Raw genomic sequence first — 15118 nt, 5'->3', positions numbered from 1 at the left:
AATGCACTCATGTTGTAAGCATTTATTTGTATTAATTTCATAGTGCTATATTTTTTAGGGACCTGTTCTCCAAAGCTGCATATGCAGAAGGATGACTACACTAATGAGATACATAATTAAGTTTTAGGGTTAAAAAGTCATTTTAAAAGCCAAATTTTTGTTATGTAATTGTGTAAACTGTGCATGAATATATGGTATATGCATGTATTAATACTAATTGGTATGTAATTAAATTATGACCTAACCTCTTCATATTTTGAAGGCTAAGATCATAATTTTAGTTATGTCATGAAAATTTCTAACTCTGTTATTTAGGTACCTAGTAATAACTTAATTTGAAATGTATAGCTGCTAAATGATGTCAAAATTAAAGTATATGCATTTAAACTAATATTAAGATACTATCATTATATCATCATCATGTCATTGTATGTATATAGAATATCATCATATTTGTCTTGTAGCTATCCTGAGAGATTAACATTAGTGATTTTTTTTGGATCGCGCATTGGTAGTGCCTCTGCACATACTACTGAGTTGTATTCAGATACAATGCTGCAATGATTAAAGCAAGTATCAACACAGGCAATTTCCTTCTGCCTTTGTAAATTATTCCTGCACTTTCAATTGGAGCTGGTGTTTTCCTTTGCTTCCTGTCCCTGCGTTTTCACTGTGAAGAGATGGCACGTTCAAAATCAGACATTTGTGACGCTTCATCCTACGTAGAAGTAACAGTCATCTCAGTCTCTTGCTTGCCTCTGAGTGCTTGTCAATAATTTATCACTGTTATCTAATAAATTGAAACAAACTTCAGAGAATAAATGAAGCCCGTGTTGCTGCTGTTCGGCACTGCTGGTACCGTTGATCCCTTTTGAGGTGAGAGGCCTCCTGCCTTGCATTTTGTGAGCTCTGTTGGGGTAGGCTGGCGGCTTTATGTCCATGGCCCCACTGCAGGTGCTACTGAGCAAGCACTATTTTGAGGCTTGCAACTGGCATTAGTTTTTTAAAAAAGTATTATTCCACATAGCAATAGGAAAAGAGCCAAATAAAGGCAGAGGAATTCAATGCAGTGAGGCCTTATGCGTGTCCTTCACCCAGTGCAAGTCCTCGGTTGTATATGTAAAGCATTGCTAGAAATTGAGGTGCAGGTTGCCACCATGTGGATCCTGTTCTCACCCTCTCTGACCAGAGGAGTCTATGTCTTCTCATCAGGCCTTGGTTTGCCTTTCCCCTTTAGTATGAAACAGGCTGGTGATCATTGGAAGTGGAGTAAAAGGCAGTAATGTGACGCCTGTACTGCCCAAGAGCAGCTATCTAATAAACAGCAGCAAATGGAGACCATGGAAATTGCTGTCCAGTTTTTGGCCTTCTTCCTATTCTGCTGTTGTTGCTCTGCTAGGAGTAGCGCTTTGCTATTATACTGGAAACACATCAGTGAGATAGGTGTATAATGTATAATAATCATGAAATATTAGACATCCCTTATGCACGTTGCTTCTGTATTCAGATCGATTCAATCAACTCTGAGTGAATTTCTGCCTCTTCAAATGATATATAGGTATCATTTGATACTAAAGTGGTGTTCCTCAGGGATACATCTTAAATAGTTCCAGGGCATTGAAATCTAACCCCAAAATTATGCTAACTCTATCTGAATCATATTGAATATTACATGCTTTTTAAAGCATGAAGTTTCGGAATCATTAAGGACCTTTTAATGACTGTGTTTATTTTCTGGCTTTTCATTTATAATCTGTACAGGATTCAGATTATCTGTATGTACCAAAAGACTATGGATACATTGAGAAATCCATATTTTACCTGCCAAATGTATACCTAGACATCAGACAGCCATATGCTTCCAGAACAGATAAACAGGGAGGACCTAAGTGCATATCCCAGGGTCTGTAACTACTCTTGTGCCTGTTCAAAAGAAAGTCCATAATATTGGGGATGAAGGACAGGTTTTAACTACAAACATCACGTTCTTATACTTTCATTACATTTGTGAAATGTTGTCTGCCTCTATAGCTAGTGGTAAGCAAAATGCCAAAGCATTTTTGCCATTCAAGTTCTGGAGAAGTAGATAAAATGAAGTCAAAATACCTGAAAAGTGATGCCATTCAGAAAAGAAAGGAAGTAGCAGTCTGAGCATGGACAGTCTGAGTGGTGTCCTCCCCAGTCATTGCTGCTTCGCATCTATTGTTCTTTTTTATTTTTATTTTTTGTCATAAGGATTTTTCTAATTTAGTTGTGTTTAGTTGAGTCTAGATTCTTCTAATAAAAGCTTCTAGTGGTTTAGTTTATTCCAGTGCCATGCAAGCCATAAATTTTAAATATTTAAGAAAGCATAAAACTGTATAAATTCAGTTTCATCCTGGAAGAAAAATGACTTTTTCCCCCTAGAGGTTCTAATGATTTGAACTGGAGTTTGTTCCAAGGCACAGGAAATAGGTCTACCTTATTTATACTTGAAGGGTTAGTTCCATTCTGATTAATAATTGAAATGTGCTTGTCTTTGTCCTTAATCTGTCATATTTCACTGTTCCCCTCTATAGCCAGCATTTGAAAAGGATAGCGAACACTTTGCTTCTCATGTTATTAAAATCCAGATTTCAATATGATAATCCACAAGGAGCTTTGCAATTTATTTGGTTGCAAAAGTGGACTCTTAGATGATCAGAAGAGAAATTATCTCATAAGAGCAAAAATAGCTATTTGAAATTCATACTTGATATCATAAAAGTATAAAAGCCAGAATTTTGGCATAAGTCAAACAGGACTGTCAAGGTATTGCAAACTACAGTTTAATTTGTGTAATCACTGTAGGTCATGATATTGATCTCAGATTTTATTTTCTAGAACAAATGTTGCTCTTCCATGTTGATAAACACAAATGAGATACATATGTCAATAATTCATGCTCAGCTTTCAGGGCTGGTCTATAGAGAACATCTAACTGGTGAATTGTGTTACTCTTCATTAAGACCAGAAATTCAAGGGGAGAGCAGGATTATTATAATTTTAATTAAAGGCCCTTTAAATTCTCTTTTATTCTAGATACATTTTATGTTGTTTGTTAAAAGTTATAATTGATACTACTTTTTCAGTGTTCTTCATTTAAGTTAAAGACTATTTTTAGATGGGACATGCTGACTAACAAAGCCAGAAAAGGTAAATATTTCAATGTGCTTCAACATTTAATCTTTTAAGGAACTCAGTTTGCCTTTTCCCTACTCACATGAAATGCCGAAAGGCTTCACATTCTTCATGAATTGAAGTATAAATATTTCAGTTTGAGAGAGGCGCTTGATTTGGGAACAAAGGTCTACGTAGTCTCTTTTAGTACCTGCAATGACTTTTTGATTATTTCATTTTAAATGTCAGTATGTTTCACTATTCAAATCTCGATTTTTAGCTGTGTGTGTAAGGAAGGGCTTGCCTGCATTCAATTCCAGGCAGAGGAAAGTCCATTTGCAAACGCTGCGGGAGTGCTCGGAAGTGCAGAGGATGACGCCGCGGGAGCGAATGCGGCTGAGGAAGTTAAACGCCGCGGACGAGAAAGCGAGGAAGCTCAAGTAAGCTGTGCATCCTGTTAGCATTGTGTCCTCGCCAGGCAGTTTTTCCCCTTATAGCAGTTTTATGAGAAAATTATGGCAATTAAGATGGAACAAAAAAAAAAAAAAAAAAAGGAAGGTGATTCAGGTACTCAAAGTGAATGAAAATGATGGGTTTTTAAATCAGTAATTATTTGCTTAAAAGGAAGAGTCAGAGCATTAGCCTAAAACTGATACTTTGATACTGGCAATTCTTGTTAAATAAGGTATGAAAAGTGTTCAAATCCTTACTGTAGGACTTTATTTTTATTTTTTATAGGAGTACATGTTGAGTGAAGCTAGGTATTTGGTCAAAATCTACTTTTTTCGTCTTCAAATATTTTAACCTAAGAAATTTGCCAATAAAAGTTAATAGCTCAGAGAATAGCCTTATCAAATGACCAAATGCAGGGGTAGTGAACATCTTATAAAGCCTTTATGATTTATAGTTTTTTCTTAAGTAAGTGAGACATAAGAAAAGGGGGAGGATTTAAAGGAGAGTAAGTACCATTTCTGAGTCAAACCTGAGAAATAGTTTGAAACCAATGAGCACATGCCTCAATTCTGTTTTAAAATAAAAAGAATATTCTATTTTGATGACCCACAAGAAACAACAGAAAAGTGCCACATTAATTCATTTTAATGATTGCCTCAAAACCATTGTTCAGAGGGCAGTGTGCATTGTCCAATGTTTATCCAATGATTTATAGCTGTATAATAGAGGGAACGACCATTTCTGATGAAGACGATCTACACTGTGAGCTTGTCACGCTGAAACAAGCCCTCGGTGCGATGTGGCCATGGCCTCCCTTTACAAACAACAGTGTGAGGTTGCATGAGGCCTCCGTAACTGCAGCTACCTATATCCCTCCTGAACTGTCCTTCTGCCCTGCCTCCCTTCCAACAGCTGCAAAATAGCTCTCCCATCCAGCTTAGGAAGAATGTGCGTGAACAGTAATAGCAGAAGAGCAGAAGAGCTCTGTGAAATCACAACCCAGTTTTACTTGTAGCTACAAGTAAGATGACAACAAAAAAATCAAGTCTTGATTTCCTTTTGGGACACGTCTGGCAGCCTTTATGCCTAACCAACATTTACCATTGCACTGGAGAAAAAATTGTATTTAAAAATGGATAAGTATGATAATCCTCACTTAAAAAAAAAAGTAACACCATATAACAAATATTTGAATGTAACCTTTCTGCATGATGTTTTCAAGAATATGTTTAACTAGGCCAATTTTTATAATTATACGAAGTTTATAAATAGGAAGCCCACTCCTCCCCCTTCTTTTTTATGGGTAGAGATTTGCAAGTAATAGTAATTGCAGGATATTTTGCTTGCTTTTACTTTTTTTGATTTCTTAAATTTCATCATTTCTTTCCTACTTAGATTTTTATGTTTTTCCCCCCTAGTGACAAAATCAAATATATCCTGTAACAGAAAGGCAGCATGTTAATCTTCAAATCTTATTCTCAGTCCTGAATCTTTAACACAGGTGATTCAGCTCAGGCTTATTGCCATTATTGCCAAGGGACTCTGCCTGGAAGTATTTCTATGAAAGCAAAACTTTCTCGAACCAGAAATCAGTGCAGCTCTAGACAGGGATGGCAGGGAACTGGAAGACTTGCTTGATGTTGTACCTGGATCAAGCAAAGACAGTTTCACCTTCTCCCCTCTGTGAAATGTGTGTAAAGTGTGTAAATGCTACATGTCTTCCTAAGCTGAGAGTTTCCTTGCTGACATGGTGAAACCCAGCTCAAAGTATTTAAGATCTTTGGGAGGAGCAAAAAAGCCAGGGACTACTAATTTGCTTTTTTTTTCGGGGATATTGTACAAAGTGTGAAAGGTATGTATGAAACTGTTTGCAAACTAAGGCCCAAATTCTGTCTATGGGTGTGCAAAGACAAACCACCACTTGAGAAGATGCTTGGAGGGTTTGGCACCGTGGTAGTTCTGATATGGAGTTTTCTTGTCCATGTATACTTGAGAGCATCCCTCTGTGCAATCCCTGACATCACATCCTGCATACAAGCAATCTGTCTTTACAGGCAATTGGCAGAAGAAAAATACCAAGAAAATATGAAAAGAATGCAAGAGTTCAGGTCCCGTCATTTTCAGCAGCTGAATGTCAATGTTCTACACGTAAGTACAGGCTGTTGCTTTGAAAGTCGTATATACACATTTAGTATCCACAACCTTTCTGATTTCCACATACTTTCTATTTCACTACTACCATCAGAATAATAACTGGGACATAAAACAAAGTATAGTAGGTTGCTTAACTGAACCTAGGTCTGTGTTGATAGAAAGTGTATTTGGTTATTAATGAATGGTTCAGCAAATTCTTCATACATTGCATAATTTTCTCTTTTTCTTCTTCCCCCCCCGCCTTTTTTTTTTTTTTTTTTTTTAAGTGCCCCCTAAAGCCAATTCTGCTCTCTGGAATGTTGCACCTACCGAGCTTTCTATTTGATATTACAGTTCAAAATACGTACATTTTTCTGGATAATGTTTGAACTGTAGTCCATTAAATGCCATACTTTGGCATGACTGATTGTTCCTATCATTTGATTAGTTTAGAATATTAACGTTCCAACTGGCTATTCAGTAAGAAGAAAGTCTTGGAGTGACTCCCAGTGTAAACTGTCATTTGCTTTTAAGATCTATGTGCCCTAGCACTGTGGCTTTTCAGAAACGGCAACATCCATTTGGAAAGTCAGTGAAAGCATTGCAGAAATAATGAGGTGTTTTTTTTTAAAATACTTTATTTTCTGCCTCTCTTCTTGTTTGCACTCTGTATGCACTTGTATGCACTTCCCTTTGTCTCTGAAGAAACAGACATGTTAAACCTTGTTTATAGTTGAGTCACTGTTGATCATTTTATATATTTATATATATATATATATAAATAATTTGTTAAAAGCATTTACTTACAATAAAATAGATTTTTCTTGGTATTTGCTTGCTGCACGTCCCAGTTCAGGATAGCAATTATATTGTGGTTCTACTGAGAGCTCTAACAGTGCTTATTTATCCTTGCTGCTTCAACGAAGGAATGTGATGAACAGGCTTCAACCCCCCTAATTCATTCTCAGCCAGTCATTACACGGGACTGTGTGTCCACAGGACATGATGAACTGCATGGAAATGAGACATCAAGTTGGCTCTGTGTGTCTGAACCTATGGAGCATGGTAAGAACTTAAAAAGTGATGTTGAAATTAAACCTCCTCTATCAAAGTAAGATTTAATTTTATCTTTGGTAGTTAATCTATAGTGAAGGAACTGCAGTAAAAAGCAGTCAGGTTTGTGAAGCTGTCAAAAGATATACAAACAGAAAAGGAAAATAATCTGGATGGATGGGCGTAGAGTAGTTCTGTGTTCCCAGAGTGTGAAGGACTCGAGACCATCAGGGAGGTGAGCACACCTTCTCCAGAGGAGGTGCTGAGGGAGGAGGCAGCTGCAGCCCTTGCACACACGAACTGCCTGGTGTTAGGAAAGCATTTCCTAAACCATCTCTCCAGTGGAAAAACAAGTACCAAAGTGCAGAGCATTTGCCCTTTATACACCTTGATGTCATTTTTATTATATATAATGAATGTGAGAAGCAGATGAAAACTCTTTAAACTGTGCTGATCTGTATTGTGCTGAAATGTTTAGTCACCTATAACATGTACTTTACTGTAGATAGATGAAAAAATAGTCAAGCTTTTTGCAAATGTGATAGACTGCAGAAATAGTGTACTTCCTTGTTAAGGAAAATATTTTTGATATCACAAATATATCTTCTGCTTCTGTAATGTTCTAGAACAGTGTCATATTTTTAAGTATTTAAGAATCATCGTGCAAGGACTATTTTGGTGAAAAAAAATTGATCAGGCTAGAATCTTACAAATAGGTCCTAGTACACTTTTAATTACTTAAACTACATTTCTCTGAGATTTCTGGCTGTTGATATTAGTATATGTATGCCTGTGAAGGGTTACCTCATGGTTGCTTCATGGTGGTGGGTTATTTTTTTAAAGCATTTTATTTTCAGTGTAGCCTCGTTTATGTCTGTGTGGTTGGCTTGCTCTTTCACAGTACGAGGAGGGGTGATCTGTGTAGGAGAGAAGGCAGCTGCTAGAAAGTGCATCCTGCGGGGAGGAGATTGCAAGTAGCAGACCAAGAGAAAGCAGTAGATGTGGGTAGGAGGTGTGCTGGGGGAAGCATGCAAAGGTACCTAAATAGAAACAGAAGAACATACAGGAAAGGGAAGGAACCGATGTCTCTTTTATCATTACAGTTAAACAAGTTAGTGAACTCTAAAGTCAATCAGATATATTTACATCTGTGATGAAAAGGTTTGTCCTGTCCATTTTACCAAGCTAAATGTGGATTTAATGTTGTTGTTTTTGTCAGATTCATTGACAATGAAGTGGATTCATGAGAAATTACGTGTTTTTGTCAGATTCATTGACAATGAAGTGGATTCATGAGAAATTACGTGATTTCTCTTGTTCACTTTATGATTATCTTGTTATTTTTGAGGTTCATTACCTACTCTACTTACTCTACTGCTACAGTGCTCATACTCTCTTCTTTATACAGTTCTGTTTGACTATAAATGTCCTACCTGTCTAATTTTTGATTAAGTTACTTTATAAAGTTGTGTGCTATGTGTTAATAAATCTTGCTAACCCATATTAGGTTAGCAGAAGAAGTTAGGCTATGAACACCACCCTAACAAGCTCCCCAGCTACAGCTGGTAACTAACAACAGTGGAGGAGGTGGAAAAAAGGCAGGAGTGAGAAGCTGTTCCTGGCTGCTGAGACGGCTCAGCAACAGCAACAACAACCTCTGATTTAGTTACATTGGGTCAAACCCCTCAAATCCTCTCAGGAAAGGGAAAAATTAGTTGGAGAGCAGTATCCCTACCCCAACAGGTAGGGAGGAAAGTTCAAACCCGTATATGTCCTGCAGGCCTTGGAGAATTTGCAGTATAAATGGAGAAAAATTATTAGTGCCTGAAGAATCGAAAGACCAGACACTTAAAGGGTTAGGATGAGGAGTAGAGAGCAAAATACTTCACACTGTGTTTTCACTGCAAATAAACAGCAGTGCTGTGAAGCAGTTGTATGTGAGTGGAGAAGATATAATCAAATAAAAGCTCAAGATTTAGTTTTAATAAATAGTTTTTAAAAGCATGATAACTTGATCCAATTTTGGAAGATTTTGGACTGCCTGGTGGACAAGATTCAATAATGCTGAAACAATTACCTGCTATAGACTTCCACAGTAAGTCTAAATTTCTGACCATCTTTGAGTAATGGGATCAGCAATGACCTCCTTATTGCCTTTTTCGGTCTAGTTGTCACCCCAGTGTATTTGAGGGACATATGGAAGAGTTAGCTAAACTGGTCACAAATAGGTGACCAGGTGGTTAGTCTTCAAGCAGCTGTCTTTTCCAAAGTACAAAAGTGATCTAAGAAGACCTTATGCTTGTGATGGTGAGGTTGATGCACTGTGTTACATCACTGTTTTGTTCAGGCTGTTCACAGGGTTTCACAGTGACTTCTTCAGAAACGGGAATAACCTGATTCTTACACAAGTTCTTACAACAGAGATTATTGGCTCTTATGACAGAGAAATGCTGTCGGCCACAGAAACACTGCTTTTATACAGCAAAATTTAGTTCTTCAACAACCCAGTTTATAGAAAATATAGGTAAGCTATGCCAATATACATTTTTCTAGAGATCACTGGTTATCTTGTAAGTGTATATACTTTGCTTTCCATAGTGAGCAGGTTTCAATACTGGTTATGTGAGAAGAAAGTCAGACAAGTTACATTGTAGTTCTGGCAACTAGAACTAGCTTATCCATGACAAAGAGGAAAAACACAAAACACTATTGATCTTTTTTAACTGCTTATTGCCATGAATAATAATGAGTGCAGCTGGAGAAAAATAATTTTCTGAAACATGGGTAAAAACTAGCATCTAAAAAATTAAATTATCAATGAGTCACACACAGCCTTTTTTATTATCAATGAAGATCTTTGATGCCTTTCTGTGGCAGCAAGAATGGAGCTGTTTTAGCTAGGCAGGTTCAACAGATGATTAATGTACGTTCTGCTGTGGCCATCTTTTAAAAATCTACAAGAAAACATCAAGTCCATAATACATTGCTTTGTGATACTGTGATGTAGCTCATCTTCATCTAGTAATTGAATTTATTGAGCTCATAATCTACTTATTGTACAAAAAAGTAATCGGGCGACCAGATGCCCATTGTACCAGAGAACTGAATTTTGAGGGAAGTTTCTGGTATTGGAGGTCATCTTTCCCATGCACTTTGTACTACTGTTAAATAGCTGGAGCTTTTTGGTGTGGATTTACATTCAAACAACATTACAGCTCTGTCACCGCATCCGATTAAACATTGTGTGCGGTTCATTTTGCTTAGATTACAATAACTTCTAATTGAGCCAGATTTAACACCCTAATTCCCCTCAACCATGTGCACAGCTTGACTCCTATTTACTGGCTCCAAGTTTACAAAGGTATTTAATAAAAAGGAAGCATAGGTTAGAGGACTTATTTGGAAGGACTCCAGAGAATCTTTATTGCAGCATGCCTTGTACTTGTCCATGTGGGAAATTACTGTGGAATATCTAAAGTACCAGAATTTACTACCTAGAAAATCCTGTAGGTAAAGACTCAGTGTTTGCAGTGGTGTAAAGCATGAAGAACAAGACATAATCCTGTTATACAACTGTAATAGCTGAATGTTCAAGGTTTCTGATTCAATTTCTACAGCAGAAGTTACCTTGAAATTGGCTACAAAATCATAAACTGTTTCTAAAACTGCTTCCAGATATCTCTGTAGTATTACAGATGCAATGAAAACTACAATTTCCTTACCATCTTCCTTGATCCTTCTGATTTGGATCAGTTTTTCACAGTTGAAAAGTACTGGGTTTAAAGCTATCTCCACTATTAAAACTTAATACTTTTTTTTATAGGGGCCAAAAAGAATATTAAATTCAACAAGCTGTAAGCTAATAGCTATTAATTCCTTCAGCATATTCCTTCAGGGGCATTAATGGCCCCTTGGTTTTGAAGGAGGTCAGCCGGGGTCAGTTTTATCCCGAGGAGTGCAATGTTATCCTGCTGACAGAGCTTACAGCCTTGCTGTGATGAAGGCAGTTGTGATATGCATTTCCTTACAGTGCTTCTATAACACAAGGCGAAGAAACTGTTTTGCAGAGAAAAACCAACATGCCACTTGATTTGCTTAGATTTAAGGTTGTGTAGATATTTTCCTCTGATAATACTGCAGCAGTGAGGAGACTATTGGGATTATCTATAGGGTTTGGAATTGTTTTAAAATGTAGCAAGGTTCACATTATAATGGTAAAGTCCTGAACTTTAGGAAGAATGAACTTGATAAGTTGCAGTTACAGCAACAGTTTCTTGAGAGGTATATAAGCCTTACTATTTAATTCCCACCTTTCTGTGGCTAGAGGATGTACTTCTTATTTGACAATAATTTAAGTTTCTTCAGGAACATAGCAGCTAATAGATTATCAAAGATTATAGACAAATAGAAAGTTTGCAACATGTGTTGAAGTTCTGCCCCTCTACTATCCTGGATACATAACTATGTCAACAGAGTTCATCTAACTTGGTAAAAAGAACAGGTAGAAGTGGCTGGGCACTTGTAGGAAATATGCAGCATGCCTGGTATGTTCCAAATACATTCTGGTGTCAGGCATTGTACAGGACTCACAGTGCTTTTCTGGCATTGGCTTGCAATAGTCCGACATTTAATTTGTAGACTTGTAAGGTCATATCTGTTTTATCATGTCATCAGTAAAAGAAACTGCCTTAAGTGAGTGGGTATAAACACAGATGGAGCAATGAGAACTTAAAGCCATGCACTTGCAATTGTGACTAGAATTGCCACTCTATAGTCATATCAGATAAGAAATCGGTAGGCAAATCACTTAAGAAATTCCGTAGGGAAATGTACTCATATTCTGTAGGCAAAAATGGCTTTTCTTAACTGCAGCACTTGAGAGGCTGCCATGAAAAAGACAATGGAGCAGAGCAACACAGGGCTAAAGGGCCATCAATAAACTATTGTACTTTGAGTTACTGGGTTGCCAGTACATTGCTACGTGGGCTTCACTTGAATGAATCCAAGAATCCATTCCCAATGAAGCCATTTCGTTTCATCTCCTTTCTGTAAGAGCACTAGCTCTGCATAAACGACTCCTCTGCTCTTACTTGGCATACTTGTGTGTGGGAAGGGGTCAAGTTAGGAGCAAAAAAGCTTAAGCTGACAATATGGTATATTCAGGTTCTTTGTGCAGAAAAAGATGAAAAAACGAAAAGCATGTGAATTAAAGATGCATAATACATATTGGAAACCTGTGCTTGAGGATGTTTTTTTTGCTCTCAATTGTACTAGTAGAAATTGATAATAATTGCACTGATGTAAATGGCTGCTGATGTAACTACATTTAGTTCATGGACACTACTGTGTAGTAAGCCGAGTGGCAAAAGCAGGACACTGGAGCGTGTTTTTCCATCTTCCATGAAGTTCACTCCTGAGAAGGATCACAGGTCTCTACATTTCTGCAAAGTGCTTTGAACAGAGACTTTATTTTAGCATGTATTTAAGTTTCTTTCTGAAGGAGCTTTTAAACACAGATGTCTCTGAGCTGGAGCTACTAGTAAAGCAGCAGCTGTAGAGACAGGCTCTTCCTCTGGATCCTGATGTCAAGGTGGAAGGAAAAGCTCGTTTCCTCCGCTCTGACCCCCAGATATGAATGAGCTATGGTAACTAGGAGCTGAAAATAAATCTTGTCCCATTTTCCCCCCATTTCTCTGGCCCCTGAGTCCTATATTAGCAGAACAGGAATCTTCTCACTATGTATGTTTAGTAATAATCTATATTGAACTTCATTTCTTAACTTTTTTTTCTTTTGTGTAGTAACTTCTGAAAGCTTTTATTTTTGGTCCTTGTCTACCAGTTAATTCCGTCTGTCTAGTCTTTCTGGTTTATATTCCATTCCTTTTTTTTTTATGCTCCAAAGATTATAAGATATTAAATTCCTTAATTTAATATGTTGAAGTGTGTTACATCTGGCAACCTCTGATTTCATTATAATTCCAAAACAGCTGCGTACGTTGCAGTAATTGCATGCATTATTTCTATATTTCCATTGCTAATTGTAAACTATGGGTTTATTGTTACGAATTTCAAGTGGATGAAGTTCAACTGAATCTCAAATTCAAAATGCTCATTCATTCTAAAATAATGTTTTTTTCCTCCACTCTGTTACTTTATAAGCTTTGCTGAATGACTTTCAAAGTGTTTTTATATCTTAAAAGGTTAAAAGCCTCCAGTTTTTCTCAACATGTTTTTAAGCATCTCGGCGTGTTTTGCACTGTGATTGTAAAATAATATTAATGCATACTGATTGGGAAACTGAGTAATTCTCCAGCATATGATCACGCAGGCAATCATACAGCTCAAAGGCTTTTAGGAAAATTATATGTCTCGTTTTGTTTTTCACTCCAGCCAGTCGAAATAGCTTAGAATAATTTTTATAATCATTAAGCAACTTTCTGTGTTGTTGTAACATCCTCTGCAACCAGGAGGACTTGTCTCAATTGAGAAGCTGCAGTGATTTTTGTGATGGATTTTCCAGTGGTTCCCTCTTTCATGCGGTTACCCTACTTTGTGTAAAAAACAATAAATCCTCAGTAATCCCAGGGTAAATGAAACTGCCTTTCCTGAGCTAAATATTAAGGTGTGAATGAGCCTCTGCCCTGGATCAGTTCTGTGGAGAAAGATGGCAACTTATTACACAGTACCTGTTTGGAGAACCACAGGTAGCTGGGCCAGCTATATTTAGCATGTCCAAATCGAATAAAATTGTGTAAAATAGGAATCAGAAAAGAAGAACAGGAGCAATGGAGCAAACTCATCTCAGACATAGCTAATATATCTTGCTAGAGTCACAGCAAGTTAGGTCTTGACAAGTGATTTATGCATACAGATTTATACTCCTGTAACCTTGATAGGTAAAGAACATAGCTTTTAATAAGTGAGCGGGGCACAGCATGCAAAGATCTGTGTTACTGTTACAATCAGGAATATTTCCAGGACCATAAGGTATATTCCCTGAGTAGTTGCTTGCTGCAGAGAGGCTATAGGATGCTCACTGTGAAACCTGCCTCTAGTTGGGCACTGGTGGTGACCAGCCCTTGCTCTTTGCACGTGGCGTGCCGAAAGTCCAGAGACGCTCCTGCCTTTCAGGAAGCAGGCACGTGGGCAGCACCTCTGCCTCCCCTGCTCACGTGTCTGGGGCTTTTCTTTCCCACCTTTATATGAGATCCTGCTTCACCCATAATTAAAATAGAGAGAATAATAAATCTGGTTTATTCTAGCAAGAATAAGGCTAAACAAAATTTGTGAATTTTAGTCGTGAGGAGGAAAATGAGTCAATGGATGAATTATTTCATCTCTTGAAATGTTATTCTTTTCATTTAAGGCATTCTTCCCTAAAAGTATCGCCTTTGGGCTGTTGATATCTTGATTTGCCTATTGTTCCCATCTAAATCCTTCTTCTATGAGGGCAGCCCTAGACCTGGCAATATTCTTGGAAATTTCATGAAGTTTCAATATCGCTTTTGTTTAGAGTCATTAGAAGCTTCTATGAAGAAATACATTGTTGTATGCTTCAGCTTACTTGAGAGCAATTATTTTTATTGAGAAGCTGAGGCCTTTCTATCCATCAGGAATTGAACTCTGCTCGTAAACCCACCAGGAAACCTTTCCAATGCGAAGTACTATTCAGTATGCCTAGCTACATCAATCTTTTCATGGCTTCACAAAAATTCACAGCTTGCTTATTACAGAAGTCTCCCTCTGACAGCTGTTCTGAGGGAAGCTTGCAGAATGAAATAACTGTAGACTTTTAGCAACATTTGTGTAAAAAAAAGCCAAACACTTTGAAAGTGTGGGGATAGCAAAATATGTTACTCTACAGCTGGTACTTTTTTCTGATGTATTTTTTGTGTTGATTTAGTTTGGCATGGATAAATAGGGCCTACCACAACATTTAACCTTGATCAATGACAACAGTTAAAAACGTTCTGGCTGATTCTTTTTAAAATCTGCCTTGGGAGTCCTTTTACTCATTCCAAAGCACAGCATTAAAGAACATTTACAAAACACTGTGTAAAGTTAGGAAGCACTCAAAAGCAAGATACCCAAATTAGTATATCTTCTCTTTTTTTTTTTTTTTTTTTTTTGGTTGATACATTGCTTATGTAGCTGGTATTTACACACTTTAGTGTTTTGTAGCTTCTTTAGATCCTAGGTTTAGTTGTAGATCAGTTCAAAATAAAGGGCAATGCAACATTACACTACAACTCAAGGATAAATGAACATAACTAAAGGCACACCAGGCATTTACTTGCAAATGAAGCATCAGTGAGCAGGATGGTACAGAGAAATGCTGCAT

At 37.3% G+C, this 15118-nt stretch overlaps 1 protein-coding gene across 1 annotated transcript in view; it reads left to right on the top strand.

The window, feature by feature from the left end:
- The window catches only part of NEK11 (NIMA related kinase 11), an 89011-nt gene that overhangs the window by 38202 nt on the left and 35691 nt on the right, over positions 1–15118 (top strand). The window contains exons 9-11 of the mRNA XM_088521129.1: positions 3459–3578; positions 5646–5739; positions 6651–6789. Coding sequence (XP_088377255.1) covers positions 3459–3578; positions 5646–5739; positions 6651–6789 — 353 coding nt within the window. The remainder of the gene's footprint in view (positions 1–3458; positions 3579–5645; positions 5740–6650; positions 6790–15118) is intronic.

The sequence above is a fragment of the Tinamus guttatus genome, unplaced genomic scaffold (genome assembly GCF_059628265.1).
Source record: "Tinamus guttatus ecotype Peru unplaced genomic scaffold, ASM5962826v1 Tinamus_guttatus_pri_ptg000115l, whole genome shotgun sequence".
NCBI classification, from domain to species: Eukaryota; Metazoa; Chordata; class Aves; order Tinamiformes; family Tinamidae; genus Tinamus; species Tinamus guttatus.
The sequence above is the reverse complement of the archived record's forward strand: the minus strand, read 5'-3'. Positions and strand labels throughout refer to the sequence as shown.